The sequence below is a fragment of the Jaculus jaculus genome, chromosome X (genome assembly GCF_020740685.1).
Source record: "Jaculus jaculus isolate mJacJac1 chromosome X, mJacJac1.mat.Y.cur, whole genome shotgun sequence".
Lineage (NCBI taxonomy): Eukaryota > Metazoa > Chordata > Mammalia > Rodentia > Dipodidae > Jaculus > Jaculus jaculus.
Window position 1 is genome coordinate 39054122 of NC_059125.1, and position 27912 is coordinate 39082033.

A 27912-nucleotide genomic window follows, 5' to 3' on the forward strand; every position below is an offset into this window, starting at 1 on the left:
TCCTCTGCCTCAATTCTTATCAGAATCATCAGATGTTTTATCCTTCATGGGGCCCAACCCACTTATCTTTGGAACATGACAGCTTCAAGATGCTTCCTTTTAACCTCCTAAATCCAGCCTATTTTTGTAAGCATTGCCTATTTGTATTCATGCACTTGCACATTGTCCTCCATAATAGAAAAGGACTGAACTGTATGGTCCAGAGGATACAATGGAAGTAACACAATATGTCTTCTGAAGCCTTTTCAGTAAAGATAGTATTTCTTCTAATTTGCTCTATCTTGGATAGTTTCCACTACCTGAAATCAACTGCCATGTACTGAGGAAAAGAAAAATGTGCCATCCTGTAGAAAAGTCTGTGTGGAAGAAAAGATAAGATTCACAACAATCAGCATCAACCTACAAGTCATATGAGGGAACAACCATGTAAGTTCATCCTTGAGCCCCAGTCAAGCTTTCAGATGACCGAGGTCCCAGCTGACATTGTTGCACCTTTAAGTAAAATTTCCAGATAGCCTTGATCTATATTGTTTAACCGGACTCTCATATAAAATTCCAGAAATGATTTTGTTCCAGGCCTCCCAGGTATTACAAAATCTGTGCATACTCAACTGCTTGATTAAAATGGCATAGTTTTTGCCTATAAACTTTCTCCATCTTTCTGTATACATTAAGTCATATTTAGATTATTTATGGTACCTCATACAAGGTAAATACATTTCTCTATGGGAGAAAATGGAGCAAGAGGAGTTGGCATTTTCTATAGCTTTAGGTACTGATTTAAATTCTCACTGCAAGACATTTCATTTTGGGATTCTTGTATCAATCTGCCACCTGAGAGCATTTAGCTTTCTAATCTCAGTTTAGTTTCTGACAAGACTACATTTTTTCCTTTTCTAAAACATCAGCAACAATCATATATTTTAAACCACTGAACTTACTATGCAAGTATGCCTGATGTTTGACAAATGAGTTTTAATAAATTTGCTCAAAATATTTTATTAACAAATGTTTCATAAAAACAACAACACAAAATGATATATCACAATGAATAAAATGTTGAAAGCATGTGTATAGTTGTGGCTTCTAATTTCTCTACAAATTAGCCTGTCAATGGAGTAGAGAGTTAGAAACGCCAAACTATTCATACATATTTGAGACATTTTAAAGTTAAAATAAAAAGCATTGTGCTAAATTTAAGGGCAAAGAAAGCACATAATAAAATAGATTTTTAAAAATTACAAATGGAAATCTATACATCAAAGTTATTTTAAGGCCTTTCCATGTGCACAGCACTATGTAGAAAGAGAAGAGGAACCATCGAGAAAATAATATTACATCAGGTGTTACAAGTCTGGCCCATTTCGGCTTGAAGGATCATCTCTTCTTTTCTCAAGGAGAAAGTGTCAATCAGGTTGAAGAGAGCCATGGGTGTCACCAGGGAGACATATCGTTCTTTGTCCATGCCATGCTTATCTACTAGCACTGTGCTGAAGGAGTAGAGGGGGATTCTCAGCAACAACCTTGGGTAGACAGAGAGAAGAAAAGGCTATGTTACATACAAACTCCCAGTGGTTCTAGAAGGCTAATCAAAGCCCTATAGTGATTCTGTGGCAAGAAAGCCTTGATGCCATGAAGAGATGAATCATCCTTTAGGGTCCTGCTATTCAAAATGTGGTCCTTGTGCTTGCCTCAGCAGCACATATACTAAAATTGAAATGACACAGAGAAGATTAACATGGCCTCTGAGAAAGGTATGACATGCAAATTCATGAATCATTCCATGTTTTCCCCCACCCCCAAAAAAATTTGGTCCTTGCACTAGGAGCATGATATGAAGACTTGCTTGGAAAAGGACTTGTTCATATCTGACTCCAAAGTATCAAATTAGAAACTATATTACTAGCAATATCGCCAGATGATTGGTGTGCAGAATAAAAGTTGAGAAACTCTGCATTAGATTAAGGTCAGGAGGACTGCATGCTTGCCATGGTACTATGAAAAAGTTGCTGCAAGGAATGAAAGCAAGGCTAACAAATTTGGGGATCATTGAACTAGAATTAGGTCAAGTTTGTTCACTAGTTTTGCATTGGTATATATATATATATGCTAGAACTATATCAGTGATTATCAGCATGTATGATCTTTCAGGTGCCATTTGGCCATGTCTGGATGCAGTTTTGGTTGTCACAATGGGGGAGTGGAGATGCTACTGATGTCTATTGGGTAAATGACAGGGATGCTGATAAATACCCTACAATACAAAAGACAGCTTCCTCGCCAAAATACAGCTTCAAATGTCAAAAGGGCCAGCATTGAAGAAGTCTGGATGAGGTAAACTTGATAGAAATCATTTTACAAAGATTAGAATTATGACTTATCCAATGGCCAGCACAGGGCTGCATAATTAGAAGGGAATGAGATTGATTTTCACCTCAGATGTTCTTACTTGTTTATAATTTATACCTTAAATATCTCAGAGAAATTTAAGTGTCTGCTTTATAACTCCACTACTTATGAATTTTGTGTAAATATTTTACATCAATGCCAACCTGCTTTAAATGAGAATATCAAGAGACAGTAAACAAATAGCTAAGCTGAGCCCAATAAAATAATGATCCATACATTTTTATGTTTTTTTTTTATTATTTTTTTCTCCACTTGAGATAACTTGATATTATGTGTGAGACAAATATACACTGCCATCTGGATTTAAAATTATTTTTTTCTTATAAAAATTATTCCAAGCTTAAAAAATCACTATATAAAGAGGAGAGCAGGAATATGGGAGAAGTAAATGAACATGAGGATGAATAAGAACAAAGTATAATGGTGCATATGTATGGAAATGCCATAGGGAATCTTACCCATTTGTGCTAATTTAAAAATTAATAAAATCACATAAATATACACTGTACTTTCTTCTCCTCTGCAAATGAACATTTTATAAAAAGAGGGACAGTTCATATTTTATTCCAGTAGGAAGCTAAATTGTTAATTCATTTTCAGTGACAGGTATCTTAAAGATGACATTACACTGACTCCAGCAGGTGTCCTGTGGTACTAAGAGATAATGTCCAGAGTAGATGACTTGGCAAACTATATTAATGAGTCTGAACATGTGAATGTAGGCCATGTAAGTAAGTAAACTGCAATTAAACGAGATAGGGATGCAGAGAGCCAATTAATGTGCATTTTTACAAGGAATGGGGTCCACATTTCTGGGAGGAAGTCCTCACACAAGTGGGTTCTAGAAAAGTAGAGGTATAGGAAAGTGAAAAGGTCTGGAGGGAGAAAAGGCCCAAGTTATGTCATAGCTGAAGCTTGTATGTAGGATAACTGGATGAGATGCTGCACTACACGGTTTTGTATGAAGTCAAATGGTACCATACTCAAGGCTACCATACACATTCCTCAAGTGAGCCTTGTGTTGACTGACATAGACTATAAAGAGGGGAAAATGTCTTGGGAAAAGATGGGTAGTCACATCAGTAAGAGGGACATGAGTGAATCCTACTGCAGTCAAGAGATGACAGAAATAACAGGGATGGATGGCAGAGTACTTCACACATCATAAGTTGTGGGATGAGAAATGGCCCAGAAACATGTCTGTGATATACATTGGCTGTCATTAGTTTGAGAGTTCTTTTTGGAGCTCCATCCAAGAACATTTGTAGATAATAATGTGAGTATTAAAAATTAAGAGGAAAAGCCAGGTGCGGGATTTTCCCCTCACACCGCGCTCTCCGCAACTCAGAAACGTGAGGGGAGAGCGGCAGCGAGCAACGGAGGAGCAGACCGCGAGGTAGAAGAACACGTGGAGCCGGAGCCGCGAGACAACCAGAGCAGCCGCGGCTCCCTCCCCTCCCCCACTGCCTGAACCCAGCTCCAGCGAACACAGCAGCGACCCCGGACTGGCCACGCCAACTTGGGCTGACGGCGGGACCCAAGCAGGAGCAGAGTTCAGCAGCAACTTCAGTGGCTCCAGCACCGGTACAGCGGCCCCAGCAGCAGCGGACCAAGGAGCGGCAGCGGCAGCAGATCCCACAGCAGCGGCTTCGGGGGGAGCAGCAGCAGTGGACATGGCAGCAGCAGCTTCAGCAGCGGTGGTGGCTCCGGTGGTGGCAGCTATGACAGCAGCAGAGGCAGCAGCAGCGGCTCGGTTTGCCCCGTAGGATAAGCAAGTGCCCAGCTCCAGAAATCAGAACAGCAGCCCGACGACCCAGGCAGCAACTTGACTGAGACCAAAATCACCCAAGGTAACTGGGATTGCACCAGGGAAGGGTCTCACTTGGTCACAAGCTGACTTGGATACCTCAACAGACCAGAAATCTAAACCTCTTTGTTGATAGAGGATCTGGTCATTATAATAACTACTCTTGCATACATACTCGGGGCTGTTTTTGATTGAATGTGTACAGTGTTTAGTTAAATTTTAGAATCTACCTGTATTTTATTCCACTCAGCCTGCTTGAATACTCCAATAGCAGGGAAACTCAACCCCTAAGAACATCTTTGTAGATACTCTGAGAGTCTTAAGAGCCACACCTAATACCTTAAGGTCCTACCCTGAAAATATATTACATCAAATCAATTGATACAGGAAGAATACACAGCTAGCTAGAAAATCCAAGCATTAACTTAATCCAAGATGCAAAAATATATACATTATAGCACAAGAAACAGTAAAAAGCAAGACGATATAAATCCACCTAAAAGTATTAATGCATCAGAAATGTCCTCCAGTGAGAGAGTTAGAGGAAATGCCTGAGAAAGAGTTCAAAAGAATAATTATAAATATGTTCAAAGAGGTCAAAGAACTCATGAAAATAATCAAAGAAGAAATCAAAGAGGAAATCAAAGAGGAAATCAAAGGAATCAAAGAAGAGGCAGGACACCAATTTAATGAAATAAAGAAGGCAATACAAGACATAAATAGGGAAATAGAAATAATAAAGAAAAACCAGTCAGAATTACTAGCAATGAAGAACACAGTTAATGAAATAAAAAACTCTGTAGAAAATCTCACCAGTAGGATGGATGAGGGAGAGGACAGAATATCTAAGCTAGAAGACCAGGTGGCAGACCTAATGCAGTCCAACAAAGAGAAAGACAAACTTATAGAAAAGTATGAGTGGGAATTTCAAGATATTCGGGACACTATGAAAAGATCCAATATAAGAATTCAGGGCATAGTAGAAGGAGAAGAAATCCACTCCAGAGGCATAGTAGGCATCTTCAACAAAATCATAGAGGAAAATTTCCCCCAAATTGGGAAAGAGGTGCCAATACAGATACAGGAAGCCTTTAGAACCCCAGCCAGACAAAACCCAGAAAGAACCTCTCCTCGCCACATTATACTCAAACTTCCAAACACACAAACCAAAGAAAAAATATTGAAAGCAGTTAGAGAGAAAAATCAAGTTACCTACAAAAGCAAGCCCATCAGGATTACAGCAGATTATTCAACACAAACTTTTAAAGCCAGAAGGGCTTGGAGTGATATATTCCAAGTTCTGAAAGATAACAACTGTCAACCAAGGTTACTTTATCCTGCAAAGTTATCCATTCAAATAGATGGAGAAATAAAGACATTCCATGACAAAAGCAGGTTAAAGGAGTATTTGAAGACAAAACCAGCTCTACAGAAAATACTTGATAGAATCCTCCATGCTGAACAAAAGGAAAAGCACACATATAAGGAACCTAGAAAAAACCAGCTATACTCAAATACCAGTTAACAGCAGAGAGCACAGGTAGAACAAGTAACACACACACACACACACAAATGGCAAACATAAATACACACCTTTCAATAATATCTCTTAATATCAACGGTCTCAATGCCCCAACGAAAAGACATAGATTTGCAGACTGGGTTAAAAAGCAGGATCCTACAATTTGTTGTCTCCAAGAAACTCACCTTTCTACAAAGGATAGACATTATCTTAGGGTGAAAGGTTGGAAGACGGTGTTTCAAGCAAATGGGCCTAGAAAACAAGCAGGGGTTGCTATCCTAATATCAGACAGGGTAGACTTTAGTCCGACGTTAGTCAAGAAAGATAAGGAAGGTCACTTTATATTGATTAAGGGCACACTCCAACAGGAGGACATTACAATCCTAAACATATATGCACCTAACATGGGGGCTCCCAAATTCGTCAAACAAACACTATTAGAACTAAGGTCACAGATAACACCAAACACAGTGGTGGTGGGTGACTTTAACACCCCACTCTCATCAATTGACAGGTCATCCAGGGAAAGAATAAACAGAGAGGCATCTGGACTAAATGAGGTCATAGAAGGAATGGACCTAACAGATATATACAGGACATTTCATCCAAAGGCTGCAGAATATACATTCTTTTCAGCAGCACATGGAACATTCTCTAAAATAGACCATATATTAGGACACAAAGCAAATCTTAACAAATTCAGGAAAATTGAAATAATTCCTTGCATTCTCTCTGACCACAATGGAATTAAACTACAAATCAGTAGCAAGAAAGGCTATAGAGCATACACAAAATCATGGAAACTAAACAATACACTACTAAATGATGAGTGGGTCAATGAAGAAATCAAAAAGGAAATCAAAAAATTTATAGAGTCAAATGATAATGAGAACACAACATACCAAAATCTCTGGGACACAATGAAGGCAGTTCTAAGAGGTAAATTTATAGCCTTAAGTGCCTATATTAAGAAATTAGAAAGGTCGCAAGAAAACGACCTAATGCTTCGCCTTAAAGCCTTGGAAAAAGAAGAACAAGGCAAACCAAAAATTAGTAGACAGGAAGAAATAATAAAGATTAGGGCAGAAATTAATGAAATAGAAACAAAAAGAACAATCCAAAGAATTAATGAAACAAAGAGTTGGTTCTTTGAAAGGATAAACAAGATTGATAAACCCTTAGCAAATCTGACCAAAAGAAAGAGAGAAGAGACACAAATTAATAAAATCAGAGATGAACAATGTAACGTCACAACAGATTCCAGAGAAATTCAAAAAATTATAGGGACATACTATAAAAGCATATACTCCACAAAGTATGAAAATCTGAAAGAAATGGATGATTTCCTTGATCTATATGACCTACCTAAATTAAATCAAAATGAGATTAATCACTTAAATAGACCTATAACAAACATGGAGATCCGAACAGTTATCAATAATCTCCCAACTAAAAAAAGCCCAGGCCCGGATTGACTCACTGCTGAATTTTACCAGACCTTCAAGGAAGAGCTAACACCATTGCTTCTTAAGCTTTTCCAGGAAATAGAAAAAGAAGGAATTCTACCAAACTCTTTCTATGAGGCCAGCATCACCCTGATACCAAAACCAGGCAAAGATAGAACAAAAAAAGAAAATTACAGACCAATCTCCCTCATGAACATAGATGAAAAAATTCTCAACAAAATATTGGCAAACAGAATACAAGAGTATATCAAAAAGATCATTCACCCTGACCAAGTAGGCTTTATCCCAGAGATGCAGGGATGGTTCAACATACGCAAATCTATAAATGTAATACATTACATAAACGGGTTGAAGGACAAAAATCACATGATCATCTCATTAGATGCAGAGAAAGCATTTGACAAAATCCAACATCCCTTCATGATAAAAGTCCTACAGAGACTGGGAATAGAAGGAACATATCTCAATATAATAAAGGCTATTTATGACAAGCCTATAGCCAACATATTACTAAATGGGGAAAAGCTGGAAGCTTTTCCACTAAAATCAGGAACAAGACAAGGGTGTCCACTGTCCCCACTTCTATTTAATATAGTTTTGGAAGTCTTAGCCATAGCAATAAGGCAAGAGACACACATAAAAGGGATACAAATTGGAAAGGAAGAAATCAAGTTATCATTATTTGCAGATGACATGATTCTATACATAAAGGACCCTAAAGACTCTACTAGCAAGCTGTTAGAGCTGATCAAAACCTACAGCCATGTATCAGGATACAAAATAAATACACAGAAATCAGTAGCCTTCATATATGCTAACAACAAACACACAGAGGATGAAATCAGAGAATCACTCCCATTCACAATTGCATCAAAAAAAATAAAATACCTTGGAATAAACCTAACCAAGGAAGTAAAGAATCTATACAATGAGAACTTTAAATCACTCAAGCGAGAAATTGCAGAAGACACTAGAAAGTGGAGAAACATCCCTTGTTCCTGGATTGGAAGAATCAATATCGTGAAAATGGCAATCTTACCTAAAGCAATCTACACATTTAATGCAATCCCTATCAAAATTCCAAAGGCTTTCTTCATGGAAATAGAAAAAACAATCCAAAAATTCATTTGGAATCACAAAAAACCTCGAATATCTAAAATAATCCTGAGCAACAAAAAAGAGGCTGGTGGTATCACCATACCTGATTTTAACCTATACTACAGAGCCATAGTAACAAAAACAGCATGGTACTGGCACAAAAACAGACATGTAGACCAGTGGAACAGAATAGAGGACCCAGATGTAAGCCCAAGTAGCTATAGCCACCTGATATTCGATAAAAATGCCAAAAATACTCATTGGAGAAGAGACAGCCTCTTCAGCAAATGGTGTTTTGAAAACTGGATAAATATCTGCAGAAGGATGAAAATAGATTCTTCTCTCTCACCATGCACAAGAATTAAATCCAAATGGATTAAAGACCTTAACATCAGACCGGAAACTTTGAAACTGCTAGAGGAAAAAGTAGGGGAAACCCTTCAACATATTGGTCTTGGCAATGACTTTCTGAATACAACCCCAATTGCTCAGGCAATAAAACCACAGATTAACCACTGGGACCTAATGAAATTACAAAGATTTTGCACCGCAAAGGACACAGTGAGAAAAGCAAAGAGGCAACCTACAGAATGGGAAAAAATCTTCGCCAGCTATATATCTGATAGAGGATTAATATCTAGGATATACAAAGAACTCAAAAAGTTAAATAATAAGGAATCAAACAAGCCAATCAAAAAATGGGCTAAGGAGCTAAATAGAGAGTTCTCAAAGGATGAAATACGAATGGCATATAAGCATCTAAAAAAATGTTCTACGTCACTAGTCATCAGGGAAATGCAGATTAAAACTACATTGAGATTCCATCTCACTCCTGTCAGATTGGCCACCATCATGAAAACAAATGATTATAAATGTTGGCGGGGATGTGGAAAAAAAGGAACCCTTCTGCACTGCTGGTGGGAATGCAATCTGGTCCAGCCATTGTGGAAAACAGTGTGGAGGTTCCTAAAGCAGCTAGAGATTGATCTACCATATGACCCAGCTATAGCGCTCCTAGGCATATATCCAAAGGACTCATCTTATTTCCTTAGAAGTACATGCTCAACCATGTTTATTGCTGCTCAATTTATAATAGCTGGGAAATGGAACCAGCCTAGATGTCCCTCAACAGATGAGTGGATAATGAAGATGTGGTACATCTATACAATGGAGTTCTACTCAGCGGTAAAGAAAAATGAAGTTATGAAATTTGCAGAAAAATGGATGGACCTGGAAAGTATTATACTAAGTCAGGTAACCCAGGCCCAGAAAGCCAAGCGCCACATGTTCTCTCTCATATGTGGATCCTAGCTACAGATGACTGGGCTCTTGCGTGAGAATGAAAATACTTAGTAGCAGCGGCCAGTAAGTTGAAAAGGAGACATAAAGGGTGGAGAAAGGAAGGGAGGAGGATACTTAATAGGTTGATATTGTATATATGTAATTACAATGATTGTAATGGGGAGGTAATATGATCGAGAATGGAATTTCAAACGGGAAAGTGTGGGGGTGGGGAGGGAGGGAATTACCATGGGATATATTTTATAATCATGGAAAATGTTAATAAAAAAATAAATAAATAAATAAATAAAAACAAAAACAAAAACAAAATTAATAGCCTTCTTGCTCTCTTAGCATCTTTAGGAATGCTAGAATGTTGTCTTGGAGACATGACTTAGCCTATGCATTCAGATGGAAAAGAAATGAGCATAAGAAAGAAGGTAAATGGTGACTTTGAAATACCAGGCAACTTCTCTTTTCTGCTGACCACATTCAAATTAATATTACTATGGCCTCAGAACTATTTAAGATAGTATTTTAGGGCTGGATATATGGCTTAATGGTTAAGGGCTTGTGGGTGAAGCCCAAGTACTCCTGAATACTCCATATCCCACATATAGCCAGACAAAACAGTGATGCAAGCATGCAATGTCACACATGCCCACAACGGGAGCGCAGATGTCTGGAGTTCGTTCACGATTGCTGAAAGGCCCTGGTGAGCCCATTCTCTCTCTCTCCCTCCCTCCCTCCTTCTCTCTCTTTCTCTCACACACACTCTCAAAAAAGACCATTTAAACTAGACAAGAAAATTTCAAATTATCCATGTATTCGGATTCTCTTTCTCCATTCCCCCCAATTTTCATATTTTTGCTCAAGTCATCAATTTTCCTCTGTGCTAGATACCAGGCTGCAATTTAAAGTGGGAAAAGAGCCAAGGTCTCTGTGCCTCACTGATATGGCTGACAGAAAGAACATGCAGCCTTACGCTGAATCTGAATGATCATCACTGTGTAGTGTTTAACAGTAAATAATTCATTTAAACAATGCATTTGTTATTTAACTCATTCTCAGTTACAGAAATGTATATGAGATCCAACATACACAGCGTAACAATATTTTCTTAAGTCACCATTTTCTTTTCCTTATGCTTAAATGGCCTAAGAATCACATGAAGATGTCATGATTATTATATATGTGCATATAGCAGAAGTACATATGTGTGTGAGTCTGTCTGCTGTCTGCCATTCAAATAAGATTGTTTAGAAAATTCTGTTATGTTCTTTTTAAATCATTGACATACAATATATGCAGGTAATTCTAAATTAGCAACAGCTTCATGAAGCCTACTTTGACAAAGCTTATTATAAATTTTTATAAATCAATACAATCATGTCTTTGAAAATTTATAGTCTTCAATTAAAGGTATTAATGATTGTCAACACACTCGTAAAGGCTGTGATTACCCCATGGAAATAGGAAAATTCTTCCAGTGAAAGAAGTCATTTGTGCCAATTGTGAATACCAGGCACTACAAAGTAATAAATATTGAAAAACAATCTGGTATAGATCACAGTTGTTAGACTTGAAATGACACTAGATGAGGGTGCCCAGTGATCTCTAATCATTGGCCAATTGCACATCTATTTATTTTGTTGTTGTATCACCCATTCTACTCTTGAGTTTTTGGTATTCGTTGGTGTATAACAGTCTCCTTTTCATGGTCAAGAAGTATAAATTGAACATGGAATGGGTCAAATGGAACTTGAATATAGGAAAAATTGTGAAAGAAGCTATTGAGTAAATATATAATATATTGTATCAATCTACAACATTATTTGTTAAAAATATGCTTCTAGGGCTGGGGAGATGGCTCAGAAGTTTAGGTGCTTGCCTGCAAAGCCTAATGACCAGCTTCAATTTCCCAGAACCCATGTAAATCCAGATGCACAAGATGGCACATGCATCTGGACTAAATTTGTAGTGGCTAGAGGCCCAGGTGCACTCATTCTTATTCTTATTCTCTCTCTCTCTCTCTCTCTCTCTCTCTCTCTCTCTCTCTTTTCTGTCTGCCTTTGCTTTCAAATAAATAAATAATTTTTAAGATGCTTCTACTCTGTAATCTCTCAACAGATTTTTGTGAACCTGTCTGAACATCTCTGACAGGGTTCACTAAGTAATATTTCACTATCTTCCCAGGAATACTTAATGCTGAACTCCTCAGCTTCCCTTGAAGTTCTATTGCTATCATATGACTATTTCTGCCCAAAGGGCTGGAAGAGTGAACAATGTGTGACACTCCCACAGTAAAGCATAAAAACATGGGTATGAGCTATAATTTGAATGTTCAATGCCTTTCAAAGAACATATAAAAGCTTACTTCCTAGGTTGTACTAGTGGGAAGTGGGAAAACCTTTGAGAAGAGGGGCTTAAAGTGAAGTATGTACATCATATGGTGAAGTATTAGCCAATGATATGCCAAGAATGAGTTGATCTTTCTGTCTCCACCTCCGAAGTACAGGGATGACAGATGCTCATGATCACACCTGGTTTTATGCAGTGCTATAGATTAAACCCAGAGCCGTTGCATGCTAGTCAAATGCTCTACCATCTGAGTTACGCCCAGCCCCTGTGTGATAGTTGGTATATGATGTCTCTGATAAACTCAGTTTTCAATAGTTGGCAAGTGGGAAGATTCATCCTTACTGGAGAAAGTGTTTTACTGAGAGAGGGCTTAGGGTTGTTAAATCCAGCTCTCTCCAGTCAGAGGCTGGCTCACTCTCCTCTGTTTTCCACCTGCTATGGCAAGATGGTTTTGCCATCTTTCTCCTGCCGTCATGAAGGTTCCCCTTAAAATAGTATGCCAAAATAAACACTTTGTTACCATCAGCTACCTTTGGCTGATTTTGTCCCAGGAACACGAAGGTAACTATAACACCCTACTTCCTTTCTACTGATTCAAGTGATCTACTCTGACATATGCTCCCTCTAGGAACTACCACCCTCACCAGGTCCAAAGCAATAGGGTTGCCTGATTTCAGTTTGTAACCTTTAGAATCATGAGATAAAATAAACCTTTTGCCTATAAGTTGTTTCAGGTATTTTGTGACAATAACAAAAACCTGGTTAATACAATATTGTTTCTTTTTGTTCACTTTCTTCACCCTTTGCAGAAAACTGAAAATATATTTTGGATGTTGATGTAGCCATCTGGGACTCTGAAAGCAGAGTTTACTTCTGTTCCTCATCATGTGTGAGAGATAAAGAGAAGGTGACAAAGGAAGGTTTTGAAAATGCTTTATTTATTTATTTGAGGGAGACAAGAGACAGAGAGAGTATTGGCATGCAAGGGACATTTGCAAACAAACTCCAATTGCATGTGCCATGTTGTGCATCTGTCTTTATATAGGTACTGAGGAATTTAACCCAGGCCTACTGGCTTTGCAAGCAAGTACCTTTAACCAATGAATCATCTCCCCAGTTCAAAAGGAAGATTTTAAAGAAAATTACTTTGTCTAATTGCTCATTTCGCAATGGCCGAAGAGATACAAGTAAAAATGCAGATTATTAAATCGCTTAAAAAGCTGTTGAATTTTGTTTCAAAACAGCATTACTCGCAGTCTGAATACTATGGTTCTAGATTGGTAAATGTGTCAAAAATGCTATAATTGTTAAAATAGAGGTAGGTACAAGTGTGCTGGATTCATGGAGGAAAAAAGGCCAGTCCCCAAGTGACTAAATTGGATGTCTGTCTTAACATGAACAACACCTGCTAGGTGTTAAGTTGCTTTGCTTTCCAGTCTTCTTTCCCTAACAACTAAACACACACACACACACACACACACACACACACACACACACACACACAGAGAGAGAGAGAGAGAGAGAGAGAGAGAGAGAGAGAGAGAGAAGAGAGAGAAAGAAAAAGAATACAAAAGCACTTAAGCACTTGGTTATGGAGGAAGAAGAGAACACTGACAATTACCCAATTAGCACATTTATAATATTCCAGAATCAAAGCAATTAATCATTGAAGTTTACCTAAACTCAGTACTGAATACAAAGAAATCAGAGAAACTTGTCAGATAGAAACACATAATTCTGATCATGATCAGATACAAAATGCATTTACATTTAAGGTGAGATCTTCCCCTACCTGAGCTGTAGAGCTAGGGCTGGAGGCATAATTTTTGCTCTGATCCTGCCAATGAGGGTCGGGAACACGCCCACCAGTTCCACCACTGTGACATGTCGAAGATCCAGACCACACTGTGCTTGCTGGGAGGAGGAAGAACAATAGAGGAGGTATGAGTAAGTCTATGGAAGTAGATCATCATGATGAACTTCAGACTGACAGATGAAGCAATGGTATGTTTGCGGCTGATTATTTGCCCATTCCAAATTATTCTGAAAACAGTTGAGAAATTAGGGTTAAACTACTGGCTTTGAAACTAAAATACCTTCCTTGAAGAGTCATACAGTATTGGCTTGGCAATGGGATTGTGAAAACCTAAGCACAATAGTACTCGAAGATACTTCCAGACAGGGTGAAACCTTGCATGACTAAAATTTCCTAAAAAGTATCCAAGGCCACCCCAAATGCTTCTAATTCTTTGCTTAGAAAGACACTATTTCCAGGATATTCTTCTCTGCACTTATTTCAACTTTCCACATACCCCTACCTTATGCGTCGCCCCATGCCCAAACCTAGGAAAAACAAAAATAAAAGGTTCCAGTACTCTCAGCTGGCTTTTAGTAAGAGACTGTGGAATGTGGCTCAGTCAACCACATTCCAGGAGGTCTCAGCAAGTGTGGCAGTGACAATAAAAGACAAAAATAGAACATGAATAAAATAAATCTGGATAAATGGGCGAAATAATTTTAAATAAATAAACTTAAGTTTACTATTAGAATTTTAAATGACTTTTACCACAATTCCACTGAAATATCCCTATATGCAGTTGCAAGACTTACAGAAAAGTTAGAAAATGAAATGTAGAAATATGCATTTGTGTTATTCTAACTAAAATGACTCAATCAAACAAACACCTCCTTAAAAGTTCTGGTTAAAATTTAAATGTATGCTGGGGAATGAAGCCATATCTAAGAACACCATAATCCAAAATATCATGCCTAATTAGCCAATGAGTGGATTAGTTTATGAGAGCAACTTAGAGGAAACTCCAGACAAAGAATTCCAAAATACTATTATGATAAACGTATACAACAAATTTAAAGCATATAAGAACACATGGCTGAATGAAAAGACATGAAGTCACACAAGTAGGCTATGTAAGAGGACTGTAAAAAGCAAAAAAGAGGCCCAGGACAGAGATGTTTGCAGGTCACAGTCAGGGAACCCCACAGAAAGCACCAGGAGGTGGGCCCAGCTCCAAGCCAGCAGACCCAGGCCCTAGATGCAAGTTGGTTTCCAAGGTCCCAAGTAAGCATGGCATAGGCTAAACCCTGGTCCCAACCCACATACTTGTAAACCTTCTCTCCATGCCCACCCAGAGCAAGGAGGACTAGGCAACTTAGCACAGGTACCCTCTCTCCTGCACCTAGCCCAGGTGGGCACCCAGCATTGCTCACCTAGAACAAGGAAGACTAGGTTACTTGGCAGAGGTTTTAGGTGTGTGCACTTGTAAGACACCAAAAGGAAGGTTAAACTGCTAGTGAACACAGGACAGGCTCCTCCTTGTGGCCATCCCAGACCAGGTGTCCATTGGAGAAAGAATGACCTACTGGCTTGGCACAGTCCCATGAACCAGATTCAAGCAGATCAGACCCAGATCCAGTGAGTTTGCAATCCAGAAACATGTCTGTTACTGGCCTCAGTCCACTTTTTTTCCCTGGAGGTGCCATAGTTAATATATTCTTGGCAAGACAAAGACATGAGCTTTACATGGGCAGACCCCCCAATGAAAAATAAATAATACAAGAAACCAAGTTAAGATGTCCGAAACAGCTATTGAAATGGCTTAGCAGTTAAGCCATTTGCCTGAGAAGCCTCAGGACCCTGATTTGATTCCCCAGGACCCACGTAAGTCAGATTCACAAGGGGTAGCATGCATCTGGAGTTCATTTACAGTGGCGCAATAATTCTCTCTTTCCCTCTATCTGCCTCTCTCTCTCAAATAAATAAATACATATTTTTATAAACTTAACAAAAAAGATGACCCCAACAAGAATTCCTAGTCCAATAAATGAAGCCTCCAATGAGAACTACTTAGAGGAAACTCCAGGCAAAGAATTCTAAAACACTATTATGATAAATATATACAACAAATTTAAAGAAGGCAAGCACAAATGGCTGAATGAAACACAAGAGAATCAACTGAAAGCACTCAATAGATACTGGAATGAATTAAAAGAGAACAAGAACAAATGCCTAAATGAATTCAAAAAGAACACAATCAATCAGATACATGTGAAAGTGAGAAAGTAAACCAAGAAAATAACATGGAACGCAATGGGAAAAAAGAAAAAGAAAAAAAAACTAATGAAAAGCAAAACTGAAGTATCTCAATAGAAAGGCTCCCAGGAAAGTCATGAATATATCATGTGGAGTAGAGAATGTTAGGACTGGAGGATAAGGCAGAGGAAATAATAGATCTCAGGAGGTCATAATCAATGACAAGTTCAAAAATAACATGTGAACAGAACATGACAGAAATATGGGGAACCTTAAAAAGAACAAAAATTTGAATAATTGTCATTGAAAACTCCAGTGGGAACTACTTAGAGGAAACTCCAGACAGAAAGGGAAAAATACAAGGGCAAAGTCATAGAAAATATTTTCAATGAAATTATAAAGGAAAAAAATTTTCCAAACCTTATGAAAGAGATGCCCACATAGATACATAGGAAGGCAGAATGGCAAATATACAGAACAAGAAAAGAAATTTCCCACATCTCATTATAGTTTGAGCACTAAAAATATAAAACAAAGGGAAAGTATTAAAAGATGCAAGAGAGAAACTTGTCACTTGCAAAAATAAGCTCATTAGCATAACACTCTTCTTTTTCAATAGAAGCTTTAAAATCCAGGGTGGCTTGGAATGGAATATTTCAGATATTGAGAGCCCATGGTTGCCAATCTGAACTACTCTTCTAGGAAAAATTATTCCTCATAATGGGAGAAGGAAAACCTTTCCACTGAAAAGCTGGCAATCTGAATTTATGAGCACTAAGAAAACCTACATAGAATACTTGATGGAATACTTTGCACTAAAAAGAATAAACGTATACAAGAGGTTACACAGGGGAAGAAAATAACAATCAAACTAGATTAGTCATTAAAATAAATGAATATTAAGAAAACATAAAACTTTACAAAATAATTAGTGTGCTAAGGATTAACTCATACATTTCAATTATAACTTTGAAAATCAATCGACTCAACTCCCCAGTCAAAAGACACAGTTTAGCAAGCTCATCATCCATTTGCTGTTTATAAGAAAACCACCTTATCATTAAAGAGAGACACTACCTTATGATAAAAGGGTGGAAAAAGATATTCCAAGCAAATGGAAATAGGAAACAAGGTGTGACTATACTAATATCTGAAATATCTGATGATAGACTTTCAAACAAATGTAATCAAAAGAGATAAAGAAGGCCACTTCTTACTCATTAAGGGTATGATTCAGCAAGAGAATATTATAATCCTAAACATAAATGTTCCAAACACAGGTGCACTGAATTTTATGAAGCAAAATCTACTAGACATAAGGTCAGACATAAACCCCAACACAATAATAATGGCTGACTTTAATACTCTACTATTATCAATAGATAGATCTAATCTAAAAATAAATAGATCACCACAGATCAACTGGACTTAAGAGACATCTACAGGGCATTCCATCCAAACTCCACAGAATACATATTCTTCTCAGCAGCTTATAGAGCCTTCTCTAAAGTAGATCACATATTAGAGCAAAAAGCAAGTTTCCATAAATTCATAAAAAAACAGAGCTTGCTGTATTATATCTGACCACAATGCAGTAAAGCTAGAGATCAACAACAAGAGAAATAAAACAGAAAATACACTAACTTCTGGAGATTAAACATCACACTATTGAATAATGGATGGGTCATTGAAGAAATTAAGAAGGAAATCTAGAAACTTTTGAGAACTAAATAATAATTATGGCATAACATAACAAAATCTGTGGGACACAATGAAGACCATCCTAAGAGGGGATCTTATAGCTCAAAATGCCTAGATTATAATACTAGAGCGATCTCAAACAAGTAACTTAACAGTTCATCTGAAGGCTTTGACAAAACAAGAACAATCCAAACTCAAAAGTGCCAGATGGAAAGAAATAATCAAGATCAGGGCAGAAATCAATGAATTAGAAATGAAGAAACTAAATTTTAAAAATTGATGAAATGAGCTAGCTCTTAGAAAAAGTAAACAAGATTAATAAATCCCTGGCCAAATTAACCAAAAGAAAAACAAAAAAAAAGAGAAGACCGCCATCAAGATTGAAGATGAAAAAGGAGATGCTACAACCGACACCAATGAAATGGAGAGAATCATAATGGCATATTTCAAAAATCTATGTTCCATAAAACTAGAAAATCTTCAAGAAATAAGTGATTTAAAAATTTTTATTTATTTATTTGAGAGAGACAGATAATGAGAATGGGTGTTCTAGGGCCTCTAGCCACTGCAAATAAACTCCAGATGCATGCACCACTTTCTTCATGTGGTTTATGTGGCTACTGGGAAAATCAAACCAGGGTCCTTAGGTTTCACAGGCAATTGCTTTAACCACTAAGCCATCTCTCCAGCCCTGATTTTTTTGCTACATATGATTTACCAAAGTTAAACGCAGAGGTGATAAATATTATCTACAGCTATAACACTTAATGAAATTAAAGAAATAATTAAAATCTCCCAACCCAAAGAAGTCCAGGCACACTTAGATTTACTTCTGAGTTCTACCAGACCCTTATAGGAGAGTTGAAATCAGTGCTTCTGAAGTTATTTCATAAAATTATAAAGGAGGGGATGCTCCTTAGCCCCTTCTATGAAGCCAGGATTATACTGATACCAAATCCAGAGAGACACAGTAAGAAAGTTTTGGGCAAATATCCCTTGTGAACTTAGATGCAAATTTCTTGATTAAATTTTTGCAAGTAGAATTCAAGAACACATTAAAAATATCATCTACTATCATCAAGTAGGTTTCATTCCAGTGAGGCAGGTGTGGTTCAACATATAGGAAAGGATAAATAGACTTAAGGAAAGAAATCACATGATGATCTTAATAGATGAAGCAAAAGCCTTTGACCAAACACAACACCCTTTCATGACAAAAAAAAAAAAAAAAAAAAAAAACACTGGAGAGGCCGGGCCCAGCACTTGGGAGGCAGAGGCAGGAGGATTGCCATGAGTTTGAGGCTAGCCTGAGACTACATAATGAATTCCAGGTCAGGCTGAGCTACAGTGAGACATTACCTCAAAAAACCCACCCCCACAAAAAAAAAAAAAAACCCACTGGCTAGACTATGGAGAGACTAGACTAGGAATGGAGGGATAATATCTCAAAATAGTAAAGGCTATATACTGAATGTGGGAAAAGTTGAAGTATTACCACTAAATTCTGGAACAAGACATAGGTGTCTACTCTCACCACTGTTATTTTTTAACATAATACTTGAAGTAATAGCTAGAGTGATAAGAAAAGAGATGAGATAAAAGGAATACAAAGTGGAAAGGAAGAAAAAAAAACTAACCTTATTTATAGATGATATGATTCTGCACTTATGAGACTAAAGAGTCCACCAAAAATCTTGAAGAGATGATAAACATTTTCAGCAAAATAGCAGAATATATAAAATTAACACACAAAAATAAGGAGCTCTGTTATATGCCAATGACAAACACACTGAAAAAAGAAATCAGGAAAACAGCCCCATTTACAATAGCCATAAAATACTAAATATCTTGGAATATCCATGACCAAGAATGTGAAAGACTTCTACAAAGAAAACATTACAACACTAGAGACAGAAATTGAGAAATACATGAAAAGATGGAAAAACAACCCATGCTAATGGATTGAAGAGGTAATGTTATCAAAATGACCATCCTACAAAAAGTAATATACTGATTCAATGAAATTCCAATAAAATTCCCAGCACCATTCTTCACAGAAATAGGAACAACAATCTCAAAATTCATATAGAAGCAAAAAGATCTCAAATTTCCAAAAACGATCTCAGTAAAAAGAATACTGCTGTTATTCTCACCACACCTGAATTCTATATGTGTGTGTGTGTGTGTGTGTGTGTGTATTAAAGCCACAGTAATTAAAAAAAAAACAGCCTGGCACTGTCATGGAAACAGACATACAGGTCAACAGAATAGAATAGGAGATCTAGGTATAAGTTCAAGTAACTGTAGCTGCCTGATTTTCACAATCACCAATTGCACACTGGACAAAAGAGAGCATTTTAAGCAAATGATCCTGGAGAAACTGGATAACCACACATGGAAGAATGCACCTAGGCTCTTTTCTGTCACCCTGCATAAAAATTCACTACAAATGGATCAAGAGCCTCAATATCAGACCTGTTAAACTAAAGGAAAAAGTAGGAAGAACACTCTAAGACTAACTCTTGCATTCAGGACCCCACTGTCATTACTGATGCTTCCACTGACAAGGGTCTTCAGTGGAATCAGGACACAAAGAGAGAACAAAAGAGAATAACCTCATGGGAATATGACCAATTTGCAGTATGTTCATGTATTAAAATCCCAAATAAAATTATTTTTAAAAATACAGATCAAGGGACTGAAGAGATAGAAGGCTTAGCAGTTAAGGCACTTGCCTGCAAAGCCTAAGGAACCAAGTTTGATTCCCCAGTACCCACATAAGCCAGATGCACAAAGGTGGTGTATGCATCAAGAGTTCATTTGAAGTCACTAGAGGTTCTGTCACATGCTCTCTCTTTCTCTCTCCCACTCTCTCTCCTGCTTTCTCTCTTAAATAAATAATAAAATCAAGATTCAGTAAATATTCAGGCTTATACCAGCTGAGTTGCATTTAAGAACTCAACTTTGTCTTTATAATTTAAACATATCCCTAAGTATTGAACAAATGAATGGTTACAGCTTGGTGTAACAAAATTTAACTTAAACCCAGGAATGAGCCATATTTGGTTGATGAGCTCTGTTTTGCTGAGCAAATGCAAATTTCTTGGCTTATTCATCTTTCTAGGGAGAGGAAAAGCCCAGGGAATGTATTCATATGCTATGCCATGCTACATCACCAAAGTAGAAGTTTTCATTTTCTGATGCGCAAGCCCCTCACTGAGACAAGAGGATGCAAGAGCTGAAAAGATGTCAGGTATTGAGGATACAGGTGTGATATTTGATACCTATCAAGATAGTTCCATTTTTTTCATATACCTCTTCACTGTTCATGGATAACCCATTAAAGTACATGAGAATAATGAAGGAAGACTTATTTGCTATGGAAATGAGTGACAAGCTGTACTCTTTGACTAAACCAAAACTGTTCTAAACTCTTAGTTGCAGTTATAGGAATAAATAAATGAAATGTTCTAAAGAAAAAGATAAGTGACACCATGTGGCATTTGCCTTTCTGTGATTGTGTGTTTGGTAAGTATGATCTGTTCTAAGTCTGTCCATTTTTCCTAGAAATTTCATTGTATCTTTTTTTTTTCTTACTGCTGCGTAGAACTCCATTGTGTATATGTACTACAACTTCGTTATCCATTCATCCAATGATGGGCACTTAGGTTGACTGTAGTTCTTAGCTATGATGAATTGAACAGCTATAAACATGGTTGAGCAAATATCTCTGTATTGATGCATGGAGCAATTAGGATAAATGCCCAGTAAGGGAATAACTGGGTCTGCTGGTAGCTGCATGTTCCAGCTCGAGTTGCTGTCATACCTGATAGGCAACTCAAGGCCCAGACAATAGGGATGGAAGGATTTGGGGAGAGGGGAAGGGAAGGGGGAATATAAACACAAAAGTAAATCCAAAATGAGCTGATAATATAGAAACGTTGGAGATAGCCTAAAAGATACAACCCTCATAAGGAGTAAGGGGGAGCACCTGAACAGTAGGCCTGTGGTAAGGGTGGGATTAGGCCTAAACTTAAAAGACTTTTTTTTCTGTCTCTGACCTGTAACTCCCAGTACCAGAGATTGGTTGCTACCCACATTGAGCTGTTGATCAGACAGACCTATGAGGCCCCAAATCAAGACAGCTTCCTGTCAAAGCACTTAATTACCTGCCTGAGGCAAAAGCTAAGACCCTATTGCTGAAGACATCATATGCTGCTGACACAGATCATGGAGAGACCTGGCTGGAATTCAGAAGAAAGCCAGTCCCCAGACAGTTAGCCTGTCTAGTGCTGGAAAGCGCTACATGAGCTACTGGGGGGAAATGGCCAACAGTGGTCTGAGCAAGCAGAGGTCTAAGCTACTTAGAAGCAAACATGCTGACATGATGTAAACACCAGTGCAACAGTGGCACACAGCCTCAGTGGGTAACTGACAGCTTTCTAATTGGCTAAGAGATCTGCTCAGTGTAAAGGAACCCATATTTGGAATTGAAAAACAGATCATAATCCTATAGAGACAAAGAATATGCCCTCCAGTGTCAAGCTCTCACTAGTCTTTGGCTAAATGAGGGTTTAAATACATCAAATTCTCCCTAAATTAATGAAGCTTGTCCCATTTAAACTATGCTGACTTCATTCTCCCTTGGAGAATCTGTTCTTTTTCAGAAGGTAGTGAAACTTCAGCCAAGCCACAGCTGAATCCATAGAGGAACTGCAGAGATATGCAAGAGTGTTGCTTCCATGGTGTTCTTGATAATTAGTGCCAGGATGTAGGAGAAAGACCCTGAGGTACTCAACACCTACCAAAGCATAGATCCAAAGGCTCCTAAGAGCTCATCACTGAAGTAGACTTAAATCTTATCCACAATGGCTCAGGGAATTTTGCGGAAGAGGTGGCAGAATGGTTGTAAGAGCCACAGAATGAGACATCATGCCCAGAGGCATTCCCTCCCTGACCCGCGAAAAAAAAAAAAACTGACTACTGCTCCCACAATGCATAAACTACAACCCCATCGGACCTGCAACCCCACTGAGTAGTGTCCCCAACAGAATGGGGGCAGGGACGAGGTAAAAGAGTGTACCAACACATGATGTATGCATACAAAAATCTTGTTAATAATAATAAACATTTAAACCATATCCTGCCTTTTTAGCATTCAGTTCAAACAAGCTTCCAGGCAAAATACAAGCCACTTCTAGTTCATTCTTTACAGTTTCTGGGCAAACACCAAGATCTTGGTTGCCTCATTTGTTAGCTATGGCGTTTATGTAGCTAAAAAGGTTCATTTTCTAGAAAAATGCTCCTTTAAGTTAAAAGAGTTTAGAAATCACTTTAAGTGTTTAGGAATAGTATTAAAATGTATACTGTGATGCAGTGAGCCTGGTATGGTCACTGGGAAATTGTGTTTCTAAGACACCTCTATGTGATGCTAATACTGCTGGCTCACTAATGGCATTGTGAATATGGCTACCATTCCAAGGAGCTCTGTTAGAGTGGAACAAATTCCCTAGGGAAGGATGTGGCACCTGGAGGCTCTCAGATGCTGCTCATCTCTTGTGCTAGCCTTTTGGGCAGATAACTGATTGATTACCTGCAACCCATGCATGTCCTGGATAAGATCAGCAAGGACACTTGTTCTTTGGCTGGGACTGGACAGCATTCAATTAGGTTTATTAGCAAACACAGAGAAACCTCATTAGTGAAGAATGATTGGGTAAGCTCTAAGGACTCAATGTTAATCAGGTCATGCTCCAGCATCAGAAGTGAATGGGTATCTCTTAAGTCCTGGTCCCTGAAACTCACCCTAAATGGGTTGGGTACTGAATCTGGCCTTTGGTTTTAGTGAAGGTCCCTGTCTCTTCCCATTAGAGGGCTCACTCCCACCTTGGCCTGCTTGTAGGTCTCACCTGCAGCATCCCCATCTGCAGTCGGTAGAGGAGGTTTCGAGCTGTGGGTGTGGACACAATGAGGAGTCTCCTTTTCTCATAAAACTGATCCAGAAGTGCAGCAGCTGTTCTGACACCCACATTGACATTCATGGCTATAATTAGGAATGAAATGGTCACATGGGTGCAAAACCCTTAGTGTTCTGGCTCAATGTAACCTGTGATAACACAGAGCCATGTAGAAATCCACAAGCAGATCCTGAGAAAAGGATTCATAGGCAATTAGTTTATTTTTGAAGTGATTCCAATAAACACTGGTAAAGAAATATAACAATGTGTTAATTTTCTCTTGCAGTTACAACAAATCATATTAAACTTAGCAGCTTAACATAGCATCAATGCATTTTTCTTCAATCCTAGAAGACAGGAATACAAAATGCATTTCATTGAGCTAACACCAAGCTGTCAGCAGGCTGTGTTCTAAGGTAGAGACTGTTGCCTTTACTTGTCAGTATGCAGAGGCCACCTTTTTTCCTTGACAATGAATTATTGCTTGGCTCCATCTTTAAAGCCAGCAGTGTAGCGTCATCAGTGTTCTCTCTGCCTTCTTCTGCTGCCCGATGCTTTGAGCACTCTCAAGTACGATATGTTAGGGGTCTAACTGGGCTCATTGCATAACCCCAGATACTCTCTTCACTTTAAAAATCCTTAATTTAATCACATTTGAAACAATTTTTTTCCATATAAAGTAATATATTCAAAAGGCTGGGTGATTAGGATGTGGACATTTACATCTTTGGGCATACATTATTCTACCTACCCTAGGAAACAAGACAGGGAAGGAAAGAAAACAGTACAGGATGGTTTATCAAGTAAGTTATTGAAGTTCAGCCTTTCTGAGGAACTCTGGGAAATTGTATATCACATAATTTAGAGTTATCCCACTGGAGGAATAAGGGAACTGAAGTATTTATTTGTATTTATTCACCAACTGTTCCATCTTTGGTTGATGGCTGCTTCTGAGAAAAAGAAAGAGAGAGAGAAAGAGAGAGAATGTAAGGGCCTACCAGGACTCCTGGCCAAGGAAAACAAATTCCAGATGTGTTACTTTGTGCATCTGGTTTTACAAATGGGTGTTGTGAAATTGAACCCAAGCTGCTTACTTTACAAGTAAGTGTTCTTAACCACTGAGTAATGTATCCAGACCATAAGTGTAAATTTTATACTAGCACCTTGCTTTAAAATAAAGTAAAAATAGGTGACAATACATTTCATCTAACCTAATATGTCCAAATACTTCATCAGTATTTTAAGATGGGAATGTCTTATATTCTTTCTTTCTTTCCTTCTGTCTGTCTGTCTTTTTTTCTTTTTGCTTTATATTCTTTATTGGGCTGAGGTTTTGAAATTGGTGTGCATTTTATACTTATAGAACACATGAATTTAGGCTAGCCACATTTCAAGTCCTTTGGAACAATGTGTAGTTAGTGGCTACCATATTGGAGCATGTAGGCTTATGACTACGTTATTTTATTTTATCTTTTGGTTTTTCAAGGTAGAGTCTCACTCTGGTCCAGGCTGACCTGGAATTCACTATGTAGTCTCAGGGTGGCCTCAAGCTCACAGCGATCCTCCTACCTCTGCCTACCAAGTGCTGGGATTAAAGGTGTGCACCGCTGAGCCCGGCTTTATGACTGTATTTGACGCATAATCCAGACCTCAGTGTAAGTATGATGGGCATGATTTCCTTATTGAGCATTCTGGTACATATATGTTCTCTCTGCTGCTTTAACATAAGAAATTTAAGAGCTTCAAGCATTTTGTTGTTGGTGTATATGTCTCTCTCCTGCCTATTCTGAATGGCTATGATTGAAAGGAAAGAATAAAGATGAAATGGTACCAGGAAGAGAGAAAAAGGTATTAAACAAGAGACCTGTTTAGAAGCTTCTAGATTGTCTAGATTTCACACTATCTAGATGTGGCTCAATTATAGTTTGTCAGTAACATAGCTGGCATGTGTCAAGGGCTTACCTTATACCAGGTAGTACCCTATTTGAGTGTTCAGTAGGTGGCCTCACTTTATCCTTAAATCTCAAGAGCTAAGGAGGTATGATGATTTTCCTCATTTTCCACAGGAGGAAAGATTTCAAATGTCCAAGTTCTAGGTGACATTCAAGTCGGTGATGCAAAGCAGGAATTATAATGTCTAAATACAGCAGTGTACTGCCTTTGTGAACAAGATCCTGAGGTTGAAAAACAGAGGTTTAAGGGTAACTAGAACAAAATTTGCTGGTTCATAATGTCATTGAAGTTTGGCACTGGGTTTCACTCTCCATTTTCTTCCTTGAGACATGAACAAGAAATCAGTAGACAAGCATGGAGTTAAAAGAGGAAGGCAGATGTGCTGAGTTGTAAGGACTTAGAGACTTTGTTTTCAAACTCAGGGGAGGAGAGATGGCAATGAGCTTTGCAAGCACATGAAATGAAGCCACCTTTCCCTGTACATGTACTCAAGAAGCATATTCTTCTGCTAAGTAGAGAATGAACTGCACACATACCTGCACAGGTGGGTTCTGTGCCAGACCACGCCAGGTTGGATTGACATACTCGAGCAGAGCTACCCTGGAGCTCATAGCCACCAATGCAAGAGAACTCACACGTAGCTCCATAATTGTCACCATCACTGGAGCACTTCATGTAACCATTCTCTGGGGCATTGAGTTTGCCGCAGCGTCTGACTGTAGGGACAAAAGACCAGAGTAGCCTCAGACCAGAGTTAACTCTCACAAAATAACAATGGAATTTCAGGATTAATAGACATCAGCTTTGCCATGAGGTTCTATACCAACTTGTGAAGTGAGTGAAGGGGCAATGGTGTGACCTCTTGGTCCAGGGTATGGCCTAAAAATGATGGCATCCATTCCAAAGAGACCCCTGAGATCAGTTTAAGCCTCTCATATTACAGATGAGGAGGTTGAGCCAGAATAAAGGCTAAATATTGCTCTCTAAACCATGAGACCCAAAGTTTAAAAAAATCAGGTGAAACAAAGATCTGGAAAACCAAGAATATTGTGTCCTGATGGCCCAAGCTAGGTTTCCTCCTAACTACTCTGGTTATTGAAGAACTCACAAATGCTCACCCAGCTCATAAATGCAAAATTTATCAAGTAATATTCTTCTTGGATAGCCATCTGTGGCCTCGAGTGAGGCTAGTCCTGTGGCACTTCCTACATATCCTACCAGCACTGAACCCCATCTGTACAATACAAACATCAACATGGAACATGTCTCTAGCCTCAGCAGCAGTAACCCGACCACAGTGGACATGCAGAGAGATCTCTTGCTTGAGGGTCTCATCCCTTTCCTTTTGCTTTTCTAGAGAGAAGAAAATCCCAAATGAATACTCTTACCTCTTACTTTAACTCGAAATTTGCAAGTGCCCTTGTTCTCAGCTCTGTCATAGACTGTGTACTCAATCTTGTGGTCTCCTTCTGGAAAATGTGAGCCTGGGGGGAGGCCTCTTAAAATAACACTTAGAAAAAAGAAAACATCAAAGATGATGCTTATAAACCTAAAAAGAACTTGTTGAGTCCTGACTTTGCACAGAATGTAGAGATACTGAAGGGCAGCCACCAGGCCAGTATAACCAAAATAAAGATTTTGTGAAGAGCAAAATCGCCTGAGTGTTCTATGTTTCAAAAGAAAAAAAAAAAAAGACTCAAAACTAAAAGGCTCCAACTTATGCAAAGTTAATTTTTCTTTCTGTAAGGTAGAACAGATGACAGGGTCTAACTTTTCCTCAAATCCCACCCTGCTGGGAGGTTATCAGAAATTTTTATGAGGAAATTAATTTGATAGTATAAACAGTCAGTTATAGGCAATATTGGCCTGCAGAAAGTGCTAGAACCTTTTTTACTTTTTTCTATTTAGACCAGTGGAGAAACGTTCTGAGCAAAAGACAAATTTCTTATGAACTCGTGATTATCCTAATATTATATTAGCAATAATAATTCTTCTTTGTACTTATTTAAATCTTACATAGGTCAAGCATGGTTCTAGGCATTTTACATGGATAATTTTCTTTAATGCTCATAGAACTTCTATTAGGTAAGTAGTATTCTCTCCAATTCACAGATGAAGACACTGAAGCACCAGAAGGCTAAAAGGAACTTGCCAAAGATTGAACAGCTAGGGTGACTTCTTGGCTGTCTGATAACAACACCAGCAGGATCCACAAAATCAAATGCAAGCTTTGGGCTGTTTAACATTATACCGATAATTCTACTTCTCACCATGTTTCTTAGGAATACTGATATTTGATAATATTG

General features: G+C 38.2%; 1 protein-coding gene and 1 non-coding gene across 3 annotated transcripts in view; one reads left to right on the forward strand and one right to left on the reverse strand.

Moving 5' to 3' along the window:
* Positions 1 to 982: 982 nt before the first annotated feature.
* The window catches only part of Srpx (sushi repeat containing protein X-linked), a 107522-nt gene continuing 80592 nt past the window's right edge, over positions 983 to 27912 (reverse strand). For both annotated transcript variants that reach the window (XM_045141086.1, XM_012950452.2), the window contains 5 exons: positions 26995 to 27116; positions 26143 to 26322; positions 23606 to 23739; positions 13737 to 13858; positions 983 to 1523 (listed from right to left, as the gene is read on the reverse strand). In XM_045141086.1, coding sequence (XP_044997021.1) covers positions 1340 to 1523; positions 13737 to 13858; positions 23606 to 23739; positions 26143 to 26322; positions 26995 to 27116 — 742 coding nt within the window. In that variant the 3' untranslated portion in view covers positions 983 to 1339. The remainder of the gene's footprint in view (positions 1524 to 13736; positions 13859 to 23605; positions 23740 to 26142; positions 26323 to 26994; positions 27117 to 27912) is intronic.
* Positions 1684 to 1791, forward strand: LOC123456865. The gene has a single exon (XR_006634738.1). It is a non-coding gene; the product is annotated as a U6 spliceosomal RNA (small nuclear RNA).